At 42.4% G+C, this 21,274-nt stretch overlaps 1 protein-coding gene across 1 annotated transcript in view; it reads left to right on the top strand.

The window, feature by feature from the left end:
- The window catches only part of rspo2 (R-spondin 2), a 73,524-nt gene that overhangs the window by 24,447 nt on the left and 27,803 nt on the right, over positions 1-21,274 (top strand). The window contains exons 2-4 of the mRNA XM_086114478.1: positions 7,407-7,595; positions 16,985-17,128; positions 17,355-17,543. Coding sequence (XP_085970604.1) covers positions 7,407-7,595; positions 16,985-17,128; positions 17,355-17,543 — 522 coding nt within the window. The remainder of the gene's footprint in view (positions 1-7,406; positions 7,596-16,984; positions 17,129-17,354; positions 17,544-21,274) is intronic.

Genomic DNA, 21,274 nt, shown 5'->3' with positions numbered 1-21,274 from the left:
AGTCTTAGTGTAACCAGACGCACCTAAAATACAAATTTGAGTTGTCTACGGGTGAAAAACGAGCAGTTGTGAAACTGAGATGAGCTGGAATACCAATCAGAGCCATTGCCTGAAAAATGACCATAGCCAGTACAACCATTTGGTACTGCCTGCAGAAGAAATAAATCACTGGTGTGCCAAGTAACAGACATCAAATGGGAAAACCAAAGAAAACCCTCAGTTGGTAACTGAGGCAATTCAAAAAAACAATAAATAGATCATGACATCGCCAACAAACTCTCGATGGCAGAAGTGAATAGGACCATATACTGCATCCATATATACTTAACAACAAGATTCAGCCCCCCCCCACCCCAAATGACCACTGAGTAACTGAAGGAGGAACAGATGAAAGGCCAAACAAGAAGGACGAAAGAAGAATGAAAAAATTTGATGATGTCATGTGGCCGTAGGCTTATGTAATTCACGTTTGCCCACCTAATGCTTCAATCCTAACTTTTATATCAGATCCAGATGGAATTTCATGGAAATAAAGCAGTAATATTGGTCTCTACTTGCATAATCGTCTTAAGGTGTCTAGAATACAAATACAGGAATTCTGTTTACTGTTTCAGTTTTTTTGGAGGGGCTTGTTTATCATCATTGAAAATATCTTCATTAACAGCTAGTTTGACTGTTGGCCTTCTTTTTTATTTTTCAATTCATAAATCTCAAAGACTACAAACAAGACAAAAAATGCTGAACTGTAGCTTTCAAACATATTGTGCACATTGAATACATTTTCCTTTGTAAATCCAAATGTCACATATAATCTCTCTTTAGCACACTACATTAATTCAGAATGGAGCTGTCACACTAGATTGTTGACGGGTGATGCAGAGGATATTTGAAAACGTTTTAATGTGGTTCCTGAAGACCAGTGGCCTTATATACAAGTTACTTTGCCTTGCAGCCCTGTCACACTGAGTAAGAAATCTTCACTCGGGGTTCTTCACTGATGTTTGCCATGAATGCATGGACCTTGTCTTTTCATAAATACAGCGCTTTAGGGCTCAGTGGAATTTTCACTTTGAATGTTAGAAGTGGGAAATGTGGACTTGTTTTGCTTCACATTATATGTATTCTGCGGCTGAAACCAAAAACGATCCACTTTATCGAATGCGGGGAGGGCCTCTTCAAATGGCATGTGAGCCTCGATCCAGTTTTGAACATATTCAATCTGGTAAACCTCAAAACATAATCTCGCAAAAAAAAAAAAAAAAGACACACGTTCTGTAGAACTAAATTACTTGTGTTTCAACGTGACTGACAGAGGAAAACAAAAACAAAACAAACATAAAAGATGTGTGGCATGCCACGATGTAGACAAAACACAGCTACGCATGTGTCAAAATGCAAAAGGCATTTGGAAAAAAAATGTGTCTGCTGTACGAAAAGAAACAATAAAAGGCCGCATCCGATGCATTACGTGTTTAAAGAACATATTCCTACCAATTTAGGTCAGTCATGCGAGATGCAACATCAGCTGCTTGCTTGAGTTTCTCATCTCTCATCTCGTCTTTGTTGCCACTCGCAAATGTTGTGAAATGCGTCAAAATAGCTTGATTCTACAGTTTTCAGATCACCGGTTTACTTAAATTCCCAAGCAGTTTATATTTTACAATTGCTGAAACCGGCTGGTGGATTTGTGTGCACTGGCTGGCATTGTTCTCAGGCAAGGACAGTGCAGCTCCAGCCACTGAAATATGGCCTGCTTTCTGACATACCTGTGGCCTGAACCTCAAACCTTTTCCACAGAAAAATACAAGCTAATCTCCCAAAATCAGCAGAAAAGGTTGCCTCCACTCTACCCAGCCATTTTTTTTTGTTTTGCCCCAGTTACATACTCAATCCAGAACGTGAGATCTGCTGCACAGGATCAAACATAGCAATTCAAATTCTCAGAGCAGTGCAACGATATGTCACACACTTGTGTTATTATTTTTTTTTCAATAAATCCATCAAAAAAAGTTTTATTCGATTAAAGATTAGTGTCCATGTTGTCTGACCAGCCAATGTTCTAATATGACTGATTTCTCTATTATTTTAATGGTTCTATTGATAGCGCACAGGCAATATTTATAGGTTTGAGCCAGCCCGAAACAAGCCAGAGAATGAGCTTTCCAGCCACACAGTTCATTACTTTTGCCAAGATGTCTTTCCTTTTCTGTCAGTGCAATATTATTTTAGCATGCAGTAGTGTAAATCCAATGTTATTACGGCAGATGGAGAATGTGAGAGAAGGTAATGTGTCAAATGGTAAGACGGCAGGAGAAAATGCAATAAAATAGCTGAAAAGACTCGCTCGCCGCAACATTACAAGACACCTGCGAAACATTTTGAAATCCAACAGTGGAGCCATAAAATAGATGAGGTCACACTCTTGGCACTCTTCGACAGGTTTGATATAACAATTACATAACTTTGTCAATTGATGAAATGTTCCACATCATGACTTTGACTACCTCGTTAAATGGCAGATCTTTAAAATGTTGTAGCTAAACGACCAATGAACACGAACATATTTTACAACACAGTTTAACAAGTATCTCTATTTGCTACCTGAACTCTCCTTCAAATCATGCGGCATTACATTAGAATACAACTCTTCCATTCGCTTAAAAGCAGATATGATCACACACGCACATGCACAGACATAATCAAATAAAATACATGTTGACAACAGATGACTGATTCTTAAGTCGACCCCCCCCTCCCCCCAATTAATTGGGTCTGATTCATCTGTGTAGTTCAAAATCAGGTGGCCAATTTTAACAAACTTTAAATTACCCCGATTGTCCTCATCTCTGAAGACCGCTTTTGTGACACTTAATCTGAATTGTATCCACTTTAGATAATGAAACTCTGTGTAAGATATTAGCAACAAGCATGACCCCAAAAGACTCCTAGCACACACACAAATACTACACACACACACACATATATATATATATATATATATATATATATAAAAAGAGAGAGAGAGAGAGAGAGACCAATTAACCGGCTTTCACATGATTATAAACCAACGTATACCGGGCCATCATGGCTTTTATTCATCTTCTTAAATCTATCCAGCGAATATGTATGATGATCCACTGCCAATAAAGCAGGCATGCTCTGTCTTTTAAGGTTTGTCCATGTTTTTTGTGCGTGCAACGTTTTATTAGGAATCGTGGTAGGGCGCTGAGTTGGATCGGCACTGTTGCGTGGTCACTGCTAAGGATATTTCAGACTTGGCGAGGATCAACTGACATTTCCTATATTTGAAGAAACTGGATTTGCCCAAGGACTTTTTCCTGTGAGTGCAATGCTTAGGACATCGCACAGAAAGTCACATACCATGGAAAACGGCTGTCTTTATATTGGACCTTTTGTCCACCGCATGCAACTTGAGATGAGACAAGTCACTGCGGCTTTTTGGGTTTTCAACCCTTGTCTTAACTGAGTCATCATGGATGCCAGCTCTGACCAAAATTGTCACAGTCACATCACATTCAGAACTAATCGACATTGAGAAGAAGAAATCAAAGTTTGCATGAGAGACAAATTCCTGAACTGGACATTTGCTTTGAATTCAGCTTATATATGCTTTGTTTTTATTTTATTTTATTTTTGTACTCAGGCCATTCACATTTGGTTACACAAGATAATATTGTTGTATTAATCATTGCCCATTGTTTTTCATCATTGACACCTGGCTTCTATGTACTCAAATATAAGCAAGGAAAGGCAAAATACAACTTCTGTTTTTGCAAATTCCATCGTTAATGGGAAAAACCAAGTGGTTTGCATGAGCATGATTTAGTTTTAATCAGACTCCAGTAATTTTTTTTTCTAGTTGTGGTTTGGTTTGGCGGCATACGCCGGTTAGCACGTCCGCCTCACATTTGATGAGTTTTGGGTTAGAGTCTCATGCTTCCCTGTGTTTTCTCCCATACTGTATTATGCATGTTTGGTTGACTGAACACTAAATTGATCATAGGTGTGAATGTACAGTATGTCTGAGTGGTTTGTTCCAAGTGTTCTGTGATCGTCTGATCTTTGATAAAAGATAATGCTGTTTTGATAAAATTGCAAAAATAGCGAATGAATAACTTTTCAATATTGGTTGTAACCTAGCAAAATAAATTCTGAGCCAAGAAACATTTGAAACAGATATATTAAAACAAGGCCTACACGATGTTCCTTTGTGCTGTAAATGACAACGTATGAAAACAATTAAACAATAATAATAATAATAATTAAAAAATAATCAGATTTTAAAATTGGTGTGAGACTATTAAAAACTCGGATTGATTGTGTAGTGCAACTGTTATGTGCCATGAAGGAAACAAAGGTCAGGACCCAGGAAGCAGCGATAGGCACCAAAAATAAGTTTATCTTGTCCAAACTAGCAACACAAAATTAATTTACTCAAAAACAAAACTATTACATTCAAGAAGACGAAGTAGCAACTGAAAAGCACCTTCACAGACATACTCATGACCAGATAAACTAGATCATCATTCGACTCTTGACGCTGGAACGCCTGGCAGGAGGAAAAGCAGGAACATGGCGAGACAGTGTGACTGTCAAAGATCCTCCGGCAGAGAACAATGGCAGAAGCTGGTTAAATAGGCTGCCACCTATTCAACCTTATGTGGCACAGGTGAGTCTACGCCTCTGAGTTCAACCCTGCAGAGATGGAGAGGAGAGCAGAGAAGGAAGAAGAGGAGGAGCAGGAGTAGGCACCTCAACATGGCAAAGGCGAAACAAAACCATGAAAGCAGCACCCCCCAACGAACGTCACCTGGTGCTCTACCGCGTTTACCAGGTTGGCGGGCAAAGAAATCCCACAGCCGTTGTGGGTCCAAAATGAGGTAACGCAAGATCAAGGAGCGGTCCTCCGTGATGTACCCCTCCCACTCAACGAGGTACTGGAACCCTCTGCCATGCCTGAGAATGGGTGGCCATCAATGAGGGGAGGAGGAGGTTTCAGGGAAGACATATGGAAGACAGGGTGGAAGCAGACTGCACTGGGGTTGACAATCTTGTCAATGGGGAAGGGGGTTAATGAAGCGGGGAGCCATTTTGGGACAATACACTTGAATAGGGCAGATCCCGTGCAGACAACCAGAGTCTGCCCCACCTGGTAGTCCGGGGCTCGGATCCGTCTCCGGTCAGCCAGAGGCCGATTGCGCTCTGTGCTGCCCGAGTCTCCCTCCAGACCCGTTGAGCTCTGCGAAAATGGGCATGGATGGACCTGACTGTCACTTCGGACTCCTGGCTGGGAAAAAGGAGGTTGGTAGCCTGAGTTCACCATAAAGGGGCACATGCCCATGCTGATCAGCAAGTTGTTGGCATACTCCACCATCGAAGGCATGAACATCTGCAGTCATGGATGGCAAACAGATTAAGGCTCAGGAGTGTTGACAGCTAAAAAGAAGTTGGAGTTCCCTGCACCAGCTGGGTTAAGTGATGAGAACGTCGGAGGGCGACAAACTTGGTCCGTCATCTCTCTCCATCTTTCCCTGAGTCTATCATCTATGCGCGTGGACAACTTAATTAGCTCATTGAGTGATCCACACTCCTCCCTTACTGCCATCTTTAATCATAGCCAAGTCACCCAACCCACTTCTACTGCTAAAAGTTTGGAAATTAGCAGTATATTGTGAAACAGTCCAACTGCCCTGATGCAGGTCCAAAATTTGCACGCCCACTTCTCTACCCCACACTAGGTGATCGAAAGTACGCTTAATTTCCTCTGTAGACTGTTTGCAGTCCATTTGCAACTCTGATTCTTGTTCAGTAATGGCTAAGGCCCAAGTGGCCACCTGTCCTGATAATAAGCTGTTGATGAAGGCCGTTTTAGACTGAGTTGTAGGATAATTACTAGGCTGTTGGTTGAACACTAAAGTACATTGCAACAGAAATTGTGCGCAGGTGCTCAAGTCTCCAGAATACCTAGCAGGGATGGGAATGAAATGCTCTCTGGGAGATGACTTCTGAGAGGGCGTGGAACCCAAGGAGCTGGATGAAGGGAGATGATTTTTGACGGCTACCGGCTGTTCACTCAACCGGATCAAGTTGGCAGAGAGTTGCTGCAGGTGGTCCACCACTTGCTGCAGTGTCATTTAGTGGTGGACAACCAATTTACCTTGCGCAGAAAGCGCAAGCTTGAGACTCTCCGTCTCTGCTGGTTCCATTTTTGTTTTGGACGGAAGATTCTGTTATGCGGCGGGAGCCAAACGAAAAGCCCAGGAAGCAGAGATAGGCACCAAAAATGAAGCAAATGGCAACTAAAAGTCACCTGGTTCAAATACATACTCATGACCGGATAAACTCGACCACCATTCAACTCTTGATGCTGTAACACGTGGCAAGACAGTGTGACCGTCAATGATGAATGGGAGAAGCTGGTTAATTAGGCGGCCACCTAATCAAACTGATGTGGCCCCTTTGAGGAGATGAGCCCCTGCCTCCTGCCACACTACAGCACTGCAGAGAGGGAGAGGAGAGCAGAGGAGGAAGGGAAGGAGCCGTAATAGGCAGAAGCATGGCAAAGGCGAAACAGAACCATGACACCAACCTTTCACACATACATGTAACTTGTCATTCAAAGCTTGTATCTTTCCATCAAAAATGAAAATAGCAGAAGTCATTCCTATTTATAAAAGTGGAGAGAGACACCTATTCACTGAGTATTGAGCAATGTCACCACAAATACAGTTCTCAAAAATGTTCATCTAGACTCAAAAACTTTCAGAAACATGCTTTTAAGTGAAAATCAATATGGCTTCAGAGAAATGGACCACTTCAGTGACAGCAATGGAACTTGCGGACGCAATAGCCATGAGTATACATCATAAGGAATTTACCGTTGGGATTTTTATTGATCTGAATAAAGCATTTGATATTATGGATCATTGTGTGTTACTGAATAAATTAGAGAGATATGGCATAAGAGGTGTAAGATAATCAAGATCTATATTTGCAGTTCAACAAAAAAATCTAATCAACTGGACATCACTCCTGCGGTTTCTCAAGGCTCTGTGCATGTACATATGCTGTTGGCATATGTATAAGTGTAAATCCATTTGTATATTTAAGCAGGTTTATATGTTGACTTTTTTTCCTTTTCTTGTTGGGATATACGACATGAATGACCTATGATTGTATTAATATGAAACAAGTCAAAATACACAAAGAACAAATGGTAGAAGTATAATCTTTTTTTTTACTTCTTCCTACTTCCCTTTGAACATGTAAACTGTGTTAAATGATGACCATTAATGTTTTCTTTTAAATCTTTGTACTTTCAGCTGGGAAGAGTTTGTGGGATTTAAGGTCGCCTTCGCTGATTGCCTCTCCTTTATGTCCTGCAGCTAGCTATGGAGCATACCCCATCTGTAAAGGCTGCTCAGTGTGCTCCAGAGACAACGGCTGTGTAAACTGCCAGCCTAAACTTTTCCTGTTTCTCCGGAGAGAAAGGATGAGACAGTATGGCGAATGTCTTCATGACTGTCCAGCTGGTTACTACGGCATGCGCAGCCCCGAACTCAATATGTGTTCCAGTAAGTGATACTGTCCATTCCTTTTTAGTCCTGCATGCCTTCCCAACAATTTACCACCACCTCCTCTCCGCACACCATCCCAGTTTCCTCATACACTCCCAGAAAAACAGTCAGTATCTGTGATCACCATTTGCCTCAAACGGTGCAATACATCTCCTTTGCATAGAGATGATCAAGTTGTTGATTTTGGATTGTGAAATATTGGTTCACTCACCATTCAATGGCTGTACAAAGTTCGTGGACATTGGCAGGAACTGGAACACACAGTCTATTAAACCAATCCCGAGCATCCCAAACATGATAAATTTGGTTCAGCATTCAGGAATTGCAGACAGATGTTGTGCTTTCTCTCTCTCTCTCTCTCTCTCTCTCTCTCTCTCTCTCTATATATATAGGGCGGCCCGGTAGTCGAGTGGTTAGCACGTCGGCTTCACAGTGCAGAGGTACCGGGTTCGATTCCAGCTCCGGCCTCCCTGTGTGGAGTTTGCATGTTCTCCCCGGGCCTGCGTGGGTTTTCTCCGGGTGCTCCGGTTTCCTCCCACATTCCATAAAAACATGCATGTCAGGCTGATTGGACGCTCTAGATTGTCCCTAGGTGTGAGTGTGGGCGTGGATGGTTGTTCGTCTCTGTGTGCCCTGCGATTGGCTGGCAACTGATTCAGGGTGTCCCCCGCCTACTGCCCGGAGATGGCTGGGATAGGCTCCAGCACCCCCCGCGACCCTAGTGAGGATCAAGCGGTTCGGAAAATGGATGGATGGATATATATATATATATATATATATATATATATATATCAGAATCAGAATCAGAATCATCTTTATTGGCCAAGTATGTAGAACACACAAGGAATTTGTCTCCGGTATAACACGCTGCATTAGTATCATCGTAAACAACAAATCATTGAACCATTTTAGAGTAACCAGTAGCAGTATTTGTAGTACAAGAAGAGTGACTACGTCAGTGACTGTTTAAGGAGTTAATGGCTAGAGGGAAGAAGCTGTTTAAGTGTCTACTGGATTTGGTGCGCATGGATCTGTAGCGTCTGCCTGAGGGGAGTAGCTGGAAAAGGTGGTGGGCAGGGTGCGGGGAATCCAGGAGGATTTTCCGTGCCCGTGTCTTGATTCTTGCAGTGTGCAAGTCCTCAAGAGTGGGTAGGGCGGTGCCAACGATTTTTTCCGCCGTCCTAACTGTCCGTCGAAGTCGGATTTTGTCCTTTTTTGTGGCGGCCCCAAACCAAACCGTGATGGAAGAACACAGGATTGATTCCATGACTGCCGTGTAGAACTGTCGTAGCACCTCCTGTGGCAGGCCATGCTTCCTCAGCAGCCTCAGGAAGTACATCCTCTGCCAGGCCCTTTTCAGGATGGAGATGGTGTTGACTTCCCACTTCATGTCCTGGGAGACTGTGATTCCCAGGAACTTGAAGGTCTCGACGGTTGACACAGGGCAGTTGGATAGTGTGAGGGGCAACTGTGGAGAAGAATGTTTCCTGAAGTCCACGATCATCTCTACAGTCTTGAGCGTGTTCAGCCCGAGGTTGTGTCGGCTGCACCAGAGCTCCAGCTGCTCCACTTGTTGGCGGTACGCAGACTCGTCGCCGTCTTTGATGAGACCGATGACCGTGGTGCCGTCTGCGAACTTTATGAGTTTGACAGCTGGATCTGTTGAGGTGCAATCGTTTGTGTAGAGAGAGAAGAGCAGTGGAGAGAGGACACATCCCTGTGGGGCTCCAGTGCTGGTGGTGCGTATTGATGATGTTGTTGCTCCCAGTCTCACCTGTTGTGTCCGTCCCGTCAGGAAGCTGAGGATCCACTGGCAGATCGTAGGGGACACACCGAGGTGGAGAAGTTTGGGGGTGAGGAGTTCCGGGATGATGGTGTTGAACGCAGAGCTGAAATCCACAAACAGAATCCTTGCATAGGTCCCTGTGCTGTCGAGGTGCTCGAGGATGTAGTGCAGACCTATGTTGACTGCGTCTTCCACAGACCTGTTTGCCCGGTAGGCAAACTGGAGAGGGTCCAGCAGGGGTCCGGTGACGTTCTTTAGGTGGTTCAGCACAAGGCGTTCAAAGGACTTCATGACCACAGACGTCAGGGCGACAGGCCTATAGTCGTTGTGCATATGTGTGTGTGTGTGTGTAAGTGTGTGTGTGTATGTGTGTGAATTTCTTCCTCACAAGTGTCGCGGGCGTGCCGGCGCCTATCTCGGCTGTCTTTGGGCAGGAGGCAACACCTTGAACTGGTTGCCAGCCAATCACAAAGCACATATCGATGGACAACAATCCGCGCTCACACTCACACCTCGGGACAATTTTGAGTGCTCCAATAACCTGCCACACATGTTTTTGGAATGTGGGAGGAAACCGGAGTACACAGAGAAAACCCATGCAGCAGAATTATGCAGATTCCACACCATCCTACATATTTTGACTAGAGTTTGAGAAAGCAATAACTTTGCAGAATAAGAATTCCATTTAAATATGAGTCATCTGGATGACGATTAATTTAACAAAATTAAACTCTCCAGTCACAAAGCAACACATGTTATGCCCACATGCTCAAATTCTGTATAATATAACCATTATTTTACTTGAACATTGACTGTCCTGTAAATATGACTCATGCCATCATTTTGTTTCTTGGAAACTATTTTTAATGCACAATTGAAAATCCTTCCACATGTTGTATTGTATTCAAGTCTCCAAAGCCATAACAATAACAGATGTCATTTGAAATGTTAGTAACTCTTGTTAAACTTTAACTCCAGTGCGTCCATCCATCTTCGATACAGCTTATTCACACTCTGGTTGCAAGTGTGCTGGATCTTATCCCAGTTGACTTTGGCCAAGAAGCAGGGTTCACTATGGACTGGTCACCAGCCAATCACAGACTCCGAAGCCAATTAATGGAATGTCTCCCTCACCTCCTCATATAGCACCCTGTCCTAATCACAATTTTAACGTGAGGTCAGAGAGAATGGGAGAGAGAGAGAGAGAGATTGAGCAAGAGATGAGAGTGATCCTTTATGAGTTTACATGGGGCAGGAGGTGTTGGCTGAGTGTTTCTTATGAAAACAGTGAGGAACTTGAAATCATGGTTCTCTGAGACAAACTGCTGGCAGGCATACTAAAATGAAGCCCAAGTGGAAGGTGCCAAAACCTTTAGACACAATAATGTAATGGAGGAACCATTGGAAGATTGTTCAATGTTTTCACCAAACCATGCTGACTTCAAAAGACCTCAAGCCATAGACATGAACAAAAACCTTCAAAGGTCAGGAGCGAATGTATCCCAATAAATTATTTGCAGAAGACTTCATGATCAAAAGTAAAATCCTCACAATATGGATTGTTCTGGCAACAATTTGCAGCAAACTACATCGAGGTACAGTATATCTCCACACAATATGAGCAACATGTCCATGGTGCATGTTGCAGTAGGACTTGCCTTTACTGCCTGGACTGCGTATTGAACAAACAAGAATTGCAAATACATTGATGACAATTTTTTATTTGTTCACCTTAAAGTGGATGGAGACAGCACAAGTGCAGATGTTTAAGTCACCAAAGGCTCTCTCGGGTCCCAAAACATGTCACTCAAAATACAAATCAAACTACCGAATACCAGAGAATGCACACTACTAATCAACAAGAAGAATACAAAGGTCAAGCTAGTTTTGTACAAAAGTTGTTAGACAAGCCCCCCAAAAATGGTATTACATTTTATGGAGGGATCCGACAAAGATTAACCTTTACCGATGGCTTTTGGAGAGAGAGAGAGAATCAAAATATCTGTTCTTGATCCCAAATATAGAAGTTCATCTGTCAAACAGTGGAGGTAATAGTATAGCAAGGCTTCTTCTCAGACGGGCTCACTAATCTTCATTGATGATACAGTATATTGCATAATGACAGCAGTAAAGTGAACTCAGAAGTCATCTTGTGTCTGCCATTTAAAAGAAACGTGTAGCCAAGCTGATCGGAAGGCCATTCATCATTTGGCATGGTGTGACCCCAAGCACACTGCCAAAACAACAAAAAGGTTCGGAAGGAGATAGAAGTGGATGATTTAAAGGGACTGAAGGGAGAAAATAAACCTCAACTGAGGATGAAGATGACAAGCCTCACAGAACATGAATGAGTCCTAGACTTGATGCCGTCGTTAAAGTTATGATTTGCAACTACAGCAAGTCTATCTCTTCGAATGGTTTTGCGAGTGTATGAAATCAAGGTGAAAACCTGAAATGGTATTCTCATAAACAGTTTTTGATGTCAAACCCAAAGTTCTTCAGTCTACTGAGGAACAAAGGTAGGTTACTGTATATACCGTATTTTCCGCACTATAAGCCGCACCTATAAGCATTAAATATTTTCAAAAGCCGACCGTGCACCTTATAATCCGATGCGCCTTATATATGGTGTTACAATCTCTTTATATTCCCCATTGAGTTGTTTTCCTGTTAGTGTGTTCCTATGCCATCTAGTGGTGATTATTAGCAGGAACCCATTGGAACGTAAAAGGGTTCTACCCGACACTAGTTAACATGGTTACACACTCAAACAGACAACTACTCTGGAAGCTCTGCACATTCATTATGAAACGAAGATAATGCCACAAGCATAGGTAACTACTGATTACACGAAGGAAAAAGGAGACACGCAAGACTTCTAAGGATATTTAGCACCCTGTGGATGTGAGCCCACGAGGTGTGTGTGCCTTTCATTTGTTGTTTTGTAATTTCCCCAGGCCTGCATGGGTTTTCTCCGGGTACACCGATTTCCTCCTACATTCCAAAAACATGCATGGCAGGCTGAATGAACACTCTAAATTGTCCCTAGGTGTGAGTGTGAGCGCGGATGGTTGTTCGTCTTGGTGTGCCCTGCGATTGGTTGGCAACTGGTTCAGAGTGTCCCCTGCCTGTATTATATTCCTTTTTGCGTTGCTCCATCTAGTGTATGCATAACACAACTGCAGCCACTATTGTAGCTTCTATCCTGTGCGCCTTATAATGTGGTGCGCCTTCTATATGAAAACAGTTTTAAAATAGGTCATTAACTGAAGGTGCGCCTGAAACTCCAAAGTGCCTTGAGTGTGGAAATTACAGTAGTTACACAGAATAAAGCCATTACGTTTTCATGATCAGTTTTTTTGTTAATGAGATTATGTTTAGTTTTGTCTCATGTTATGTCATTTCTCGTGGTTCATGCGTTCTCCTGCATATTAGTTTGTTTTGTTTTGTTTGTTTTCACTTGTGCTCGTGAACCTGGTCAATTGTGACTTCCAGTCAGCTCCCTCAGTAACTTGTCTTGTCCAGGTGTTCCTCATCTTTTGTTAGTTTACTTGTATTTAGTTCCCTGGTCTCTTCCTGATTTTGTTGGTTCATTCATTAACCAGCTTTTGAAGTGTGTCCTGTTGCGGTGTCTGGTTTTGTGTCTTTGTTACTCAAATCTTGTTTTTTTGGGTCATATTTTACACCAGCCTTGTTTGCCTTTTAATTTTGGGAAATTTAATAATTTTTGTTAGAGCGCATTGTGCACTCCTGCCTTGCTTTGACTGCTCTCCTGCATATTGGACCATTGGCTTTTCTATTCCCCCAACGGTAGCGACCATCTTGTCCCTGGTGAAATGCATTTCGAAGGTGTACTGTAAAAGACTGGATTGTTGGCTTCGGGAACAATGGCATTTTCTTTCTTTGCTTTTGAATCGTTATCGTTCAAGTCCTCTCTTTTGCAATTGAATTCTGAAGTTTGCGGGTATTTCCATTGCATTGCCTGACCATCGAAGCGACCAGTTGCTTTTGGCTTCTTTACTTTACCAAGAGACATTTAATCATTGCAGCTTTACTAACCACACTTTCAGATTTGGCAGATAATACAGTGATCCCAACAAACCAAACCCTTCTCCCAGGACATAACGGCCAGACGGCCAGTTTCAAGTTTTTGAAAAATGAAACATGCATACTGCTGTGTGACTCCACAAATGCGTGTTTGACCACTGTCTGAACCTCAGACATGTTTGTGTGTCCTGCAGCTAGCTGTCTGTGAAGATACTGAAGCAGATCTTGGTCTTTCATTGACTATTTCTTTGCGTGGCTGATATTGTTATCCCCTCTCTAGTTCATTGTGATTGACAAGAACACCACCTTTGCTTCACCTAGTTTGACAGTGGCATGCAGAGGTGCACCCATGTGGAAAAAAAAACAGCATAGGAAGAGTTGGAAGGAACATGGCAGCTTTGGCCTTTGACGTGAACTCTTGCCATCCGTAGCTGTGCATGTCATGGCTGAGTGGCAGTGAGCAAGCCAAAGCTTCCATGTCAGCCAAACCCCAGGCCAAGAGAGTAGGTCAGAGCTGTTCTACTCATCTTGGAGGCAAAGAATGGAAAAAATAGGGCTTGTTTTCCTTTTCCCATTGCCAGGTCTTTTAAGAAATGGACACTCCTGCTATGCAACATCAAGTCTGGTTGGCTTTCAGGAGGAGTCTGAGATGAGTGGTGTGACGAAACCATATCCTGCTCAGATGTATTAAAACCCCGGTTTGGAACTCTTTGTCGATGAATCAATCGTTTTTTTGTTTGTTTTTGCTTTGTTTTTTTAGCACCCTTTCTCGAAGCAGTGAAGATTCATATAAATAAACTGCATGATTACACTTGATGCTGTTGGCCTGCGCTGGAACAAAATTTGACTGAAGCTGACATGAGGTTTTGCATGTCCTTGGTACAATTGGTGCACTTTCTGCTCAGGCCCAGGCTTCTGCCAAGCATGTACCACTGTGTGACAAATGACTCTTGATGACTCATGTTTCAAGTTAAAAATGCATTTGATTTCTCAAGTTATGTAGCATCAGTGACATTGCAGTAATCTCATTGCCCCGGCGGCTTTTGAATTTCCTCTCACAGTGCCAACATCTTCTTGCCTTCATGCTATAACTCGCAGGCAGAAGCCGGCAATAAGATAATGATGATACTGTCTTTAAGTCTTTGGAACACCGGACCGTCAGTGAGATCTGATGGCCTCATTATTTCTCATTAGTTTCCCATAGACACCTCGATGAAGCCTTGAAAGGTGGTCCAGAGGTTAATCCCACTGGGAGAATGAACCCGCTCCCCTGTATCTGTTTCTGGAGCTGCTGAACAATCCACTGACTTGGCCAGCAGACTTGCTGGTGGTCACTGTGGGAGATTTTCCAGTGTCAAAGATAGCCTACACTGTCCTAGATAGCCTTTTGCCTGATAACTGGACAACGGGATAGTGTTCTGTCATAATGATCTCTTCCCTACTCATTCTATTCTCTGATGACCTCTGACTCTCAAGGTCTACCTCTAGGCATTGTAAATCCCAGGGAGGCTTGTGGATGTGCCATCCACCTCATCCATCTTGTGGGGGGACATTCTTACCTATCTTTTATTTGGGAAAACAAACTGTCCAAGCACTTTGGTTACATCAGTGAAATGCAGAGGTTTTTTTTTTGTTGTTGTTGTTGTTTGATATTGTTTAAACTTCAAGTTGAAATTATTGTGTAAACTTGTCGTCCAGCTTTAATTGACTGTCAATACCTTCGGATTGGACATCAGGCTGCGAGTGCTGGAGAGTACTGCCAGATGTTCTCTTCCTTCTTATTATTCCTCTTTTTTTGTTTTTGTTTTAGGGAGCTGAAAGTCTCTCTGGTGATGACAGGCCTGGGTGGTGTGAAGGGTAAAAGACAGCGTTGTGCTTTCTAATTGCTTTGTGATTTATTTGCGTCCCAAATAGTGTCTGAATAGTGCTCTGTTTGTGTCAAACAAAAACAAAAAAAGCCTGATGTAGTTTCTTTAATCAGTTGAGCAGTAGCCGAGAGGGAGAGATATTTTCTTACTTTCTTCAAGTTTACACATTTCTACTCAAATCTAGCTCTGCGTTATTGTGCGGTCACACATAGCATTGTATTGAAATTAAAAAAAGTCACTGGAAATGTGGAATTATTTCAAATTATAATTTCAAACACAACAAAACAGTATGCGAACATGAAATAACCAAAGATGTTTTTGATTTACGCTCAGTGTTGCAACACATTTCAGTATGTCATGAACCTTTGTCACACAAATCAATTGTCAAACCATATTTGATTGCTTTGTGTGTTTGCCTATGTGTGTGTCCATGGTTTGTTTCGACTGCTGTGGAAAGCGTGAGACCAGACTCAGTGGGCTGAGGCCATACTTTAGGGTTCAAAGTAATGCGGGGAGGGACCCCCTCGTTTTGGAGGAATGTTGAGGAGGACTGATGGTTAGCTGAAGATGGTGTAATTAAGGGGTATGATTGTGAGAGCCTTCCTTTTCCTGGGCCCTGTATGGCTCACAGACAAATGTGCAACCGTCTGCGTCTATTGCTTTCACATATGGAAAATCACAGTAACAATGTTTAAAAGCTCCAAGAAACTCACAGGCTTATGCTCAGTTGCAACCACTTACTTATAAGACACAAGGATCGGATGGCACTGTACCTGACTGGTAAACATCATCATTTTTGCATGTCATGAAAGCAATACAAAGAACACGACGCACCATTGAAAGCACGTCGTGAATTATGACAGGTGTAATTCAGAGCCCAAACGCATGCATTCATCCTACTGCAGCATACTGGTAGTTCAAAACCTGAACTTCCTTTTCAGCCTTCTTTCAGTGACAGTTGCATTCACACACACACACACACACACACACACACACACACACACACATACACACACAGTTTGGCATACTCCGGTAAACTGGAACAAAGAGGTAGAGAGAGAGAGACTGCAAACTGTTGGGAAGTTAATCACTTCTATGCAATAACAAGGATTTAATAAGAAGAACTTGTGTTGATCAAGACAAAGCTGACAGCCGGCCTTTGTTTACAGTAGTATGTATCACTTGCTTGTTGAATTAATTGGTAGTCGACACAATTTTGTTGCTTTGATGTTGCACTACTTACTATATTCACAATCACAATCTGGCACACATTCCCCGTGGAGGATATGCAAGCCAGATCTATGTTGACTGTTCCGAATCATACTGTTGAAATCTGAACTATACTGTTCTTTACAGAATTATTTACGGATACTTGACTTTTATGTCTTGACAGTTAGATGCCGGCGCAATCTGCTGATGAACTGTAGGTCAGGTGGACATGCAGGACATGGTCGAGGTTTCTGCTTATCTCTAAACCATTTGTTTGCTCTCTCAAAAGAAGACAAATAGCTCCAGATTTACTGTGCATTGCTGGGAAATGATTCACAAGGCACTGTCAGCTTTTTCTGAGGCACAGACTATGTAATCCTTTGACGAACCCCACTCCCCAAACCCTAAAACTCTGGATCAACTCCAGATGAGAGGACTGATCAGATGGACCCTTATGTCTCTCCTTCTCTCTCCAGGGTGCAGGATAGAGAACTGCGAGTCCTGCTTCAGTAAAGATTTCTGCACCAAATGCAAGTCAGGTTTTTACCTCAACAAAGGGCGATGCTTTGACAAGTGCCCTGAGGGCTTTGCCCCACTGGAGGACACCATGGAGTGTGGAGGTAACAGCACAAGTATGAAAAACACGTGCATGTTCGCATCAAAGTTTTAAATATGCTGTATGCTCTTGAATTTTCTTCTCTAAATCCTAAAAACAAGCAGACCACAAACAAGAAGTGCATGTCATCCTAGTAAAGTCAGTACTAAAACTTGACCTGGGGTCTGTGGATTGCTTCAAAATGACATTCTGCTGTGGTTTCCCCTGCGCATCACTGTGTGCGTTTACAGATGGCTGCGAGGTCGGGCAGTGGAGTGACTGGGGAGCTTGCACCAGAAGAAACAAAACCTGCGGCTTTAGGTGGGGTCTGGAGACCCGGACGCGGCACATTATAAAGAAACCACCCAAGGACACAATACCGTGTCCCACCATTGCTGAGTCCCGCAGGTGCAAAATGGCCATGAGACACTGCAGAAAAGGTACGGATGTCACACGGCGATGTTGAAATGCTTTGTACAGCCTCCACATTCAATTAAAAGCTTACGCTGCAAATATAAACAAAGACAAACGACTTTGAATTCCAGACACAGACCTTGTCCACCATCTGACCGTTCCACCTGTAACATGAATCCTCGACACGCCACATTTTATTTTTTATATTTATTTAATTTTTTAAAAACACTATTTAGGCTTTCTGTGGCTTTTCCATGCATGAAATTTCAGTTATTTCCCATTGCGGGCTTCAAGACAGTTTTCTCTCTGAGGTATACCCCCCCCCCCCCTCTTCCACCATCCTTAAGGACGATCTGCAGGTTACCTCAATGGTCGCCTCTGTTTCCACTCGTCAATTTGAGAGATATTTGCGGTTGCACAAAGTAAGCCTTTTGGGTCATTAAATGGGAAGTCAAATCTGAAGCAGTCATTTTTCAATGGCTCAAAGCACTATTTGGTGTGATGGCTTCAGTTTTCATTGCTTTTAAAATACATGTGCTAAACCTTATTGTACTCACTTGTACACTTTGCATGAGGATAAGAAAAGTCTCAATATTTAATTCAGCCAAATAAGGAGGCAATTCTAGTGGCTGATATCATTTCGGCTGTTGAATAAAGAAAGTAAAATGGCCAGGTGACAGAGGAAAGTACTCTTGCTCATTGAACGGAGGCATGATAAAGTGAAGTGTTGAAAGAGTTAATAAACCTCAATAACCTCTGTTGGTTTCTCATATTTCAATGATACAGAAGTTGCTGGGTTTAAAGCTGTGTGTAAAAGTGTCACTGGATGTATATCCCAGCAGTTCCTAACCTTGTGACATGGTTTAATAGAGGTACTGTACATTTCAGGCTCTGGCATGTGTTCTTAATTCCCCACTGCTTAACTGCCTGTGAAAATCCCCACTTGACAAAAGCCAATGAAATATTACACTCTTTCCTTGAAATAAATACTATGTAGAAAATGTAAACTACACAAGCTGAATGGGACGTAGAAGTCAAAAAAGACCAAGACATTGACTTGGCATCGGAAAATCATCTCTTTCCACAAAACATACTGCTTTTGTCATATTGCATGAGAGGGCTGAAAGGCAGGCGGCGGTTGACATGTTGCAGCCAGTTTGACCAGAAAAAGAAAAAGAAAAAAGAAAAAAAAACAGCAACAACCCTCTCTCCATTCATCGCTAGACCTACTTGAAATGTAAGCTTTGGAATCTATAAGAAGGATTTATAGCGGTCAAATGTGGAAACTAATCTAAAAATGAACATTTTTATCTGCATAATTCTCTAGACGCCATACACAAATGTGTTTGTTAAGCGGAGGATTATAAAACCCCATATGGATTTTGTGGATTAAACAGACAGGGGAATTAAAACAAAGCAGCAGAAGAGAAGTAAGTATGTATCACTTATGCATTTCTAAGCAGCTGAATTACACTGAACGGTATTGATTCACCTCTGCTTTCAAGCTCAGTCGAGACATACAGGAACGATGTAGCCGATCGTATTCTTTTCCTTATGCCCGGATTGATCTAATCCCTCTGAGAAACTAGACACAAGCATGAAAACTAAAGTGCAGAACTGCAGATAATGTCAAGAGGCAACTTGTTTTTACAGCAAATGTTAAGAGCGGTGTAAACCGTGTCTGATGCGTTCCATATAAGTTGCAGGTCAGTGTAAACAGTGCACATCGCTAACACTGCTGGGATTCATTAGCTGTTCTCAGCTGGTGTTGCCACAATAACGGTGTCTTGATTCTTCACTCTGTCCGAAAGATGGGGGTTCATCCTTGATGTGGAGGATGTAGAAAATATATGGTAGCATACCATATGTTGTTTTCATACAACTGTCAAGCTGCATTGAAGTCAACTTTCGAAGTTTGGCAATGTATTGTGCTCCCATCAGCTAGCTTATACTTATTCAAGGAATATACAGTATAGTACGGTATAGATAATTATAATTTTCCACTTGTATGACAATACAGACCAGCTTTTCTGGCTTTAGTTGAAAAAAGTACCCAAAATAAATCTACAGTATACATTTTATCTGCTTGCTTGCCTGAACTTTTGAGCCATGTCACATAATATTTATGGGGTGACTGGGGCTCAGGTGGTGGAACGAGTTGCCCAGTGACCAAAGCTTCACCGGTTCAGATCACTGCTCTGACTTTCCCTTGTTGAAGTCTTCTTGAACAAGGCGCTGAAGCCCAAGTTGCCTTAAAGTCAGCATTGCAAGGGAGAAATAGCATGATTGGGTTAAACAAAGACTAAATAAATACAGCTCTAAAAATGTATAACAGGTCTGACACATCGGTGTTAACTTTAACTATACTATAATGGTGATGATGATGATTATCATCATTTTAATTTACACCTCTATAAAGCCACTATGAACCCCTTACAGTTTCCATCCTTCTAAACACTGATTACATAAAATAATTGTTGCTTTTGCCAAAGAAGAGAAATCAGTGGTATTCACCACCACAACAAGGATGTACTTCCACAACAATTTTTAAGATGATCGGTAACTACCTTTCAAGACCATCTCTTGATAAATAAGGAATCCTAAATTTCGGTTTGCATTCCACTCTTGATATAGCTTGTAAGGCATCACAAAATATCTACATGCTTCGTTACTAGCTGCTCCAGCACTATACGTCATGCACTGTGGGAAGGTAAACTTGGCATGGACTATGAAGTCAAGGAGAACATTTGTAACCTGCTCTCGACTTTTAAATGAAGTCAACATCTGATATAAGTAGGTATTATGATGCGTTGTTGTAGGTGGCAGTCATTGAAGAATCTCATTTCATTTCATTCTCATTGCTCCAATGGCTAAATAAAGTGTTCCCTCGTTACATCATCGGTTATTGCGGGTTTTCTTGTTATTTTGCTTCTCAGTAGGGCCAGTCGAAATGTCCATCCATCCATCCATTTTCCGATCCGCTTTGTCCTCTCAAGGGTCGCGGGGGTTGTTGGAGCCTATCCCAGCTGTCTTCAGGCAGTAGGCCTTGAACCGGTTGCCAGCCAATCACAGGGCACACAGAGACGAACAACCATCCGCGCTCACACTCACACCTAGGGATAATTTAGAGTGTTCCATTAACCTGCCATGCATGTCTTTGGAATGTGGGAGGAAACCGGAGTATCTGGAGAAAACCCACGCAAGCACGGGGAGAACATGCAAACTCCACACAGGGAGGCCGGAGCCGGAATCGAACCCTGCACCTCTACATCTTGAGGTCGACGCGCTAACCACTCGATTACCGAAATATGTTGATTTTTATTTTATTTACGTATTTAATTATGGGGCAGGGGAGGCGTAGTTTACAAAAAAACGAGTCTGCCCCCCAAATCCCATATCTCTCAATAAGGGTGCATTCGGAAATAAACTTCTACTTCACTCAGACCGGTAAGAAATTCATATGCCGTTTAGTCATTCAGAGTGCCCCAAATAAATGGAGTACCGGAGCCCAGTGTGTCAAGCAGGACAACAAAAGTAAACAGTTGAAGCACTAGCTGCTAATGAAAGGCTGCATTCAGAAAATAACGTGAGCGGAGCAAACTGCATAATGCAAAGCTCACAAGGAGGAAACGTCGAATTCCCAACTGCATTTTAAGTTGTTCTTGATAAAATTTCTCCCTCTCTCTCTCTCTCTTTCTCTTTATAATCTTTGATATCCAAAATAATAGAAATAACTCCTAAATAAGTTTAATCCAAT

This window comes from Hippocampus guttulatus, chromosome 6 (assembly GCF_054856545.1).
Source record: "Hippocampus guttulatus isolate MCC_2025c chromosome 6, RoL_Hgut_1.0, whole genome shotgun sequence".
NCBI classification, from domain to species: Eukaryota; Metazoa; Chordata; class Actinopteri; order Syngnathiformes; family Syngnathidae; genus Hippocampus; species Hippocampus guttulatus.
The sequence above is the reverse complement of the archived record's forward strand: the minus strand, read 5'-3'. Positions and strand labels throughout refer to the sequence as shown.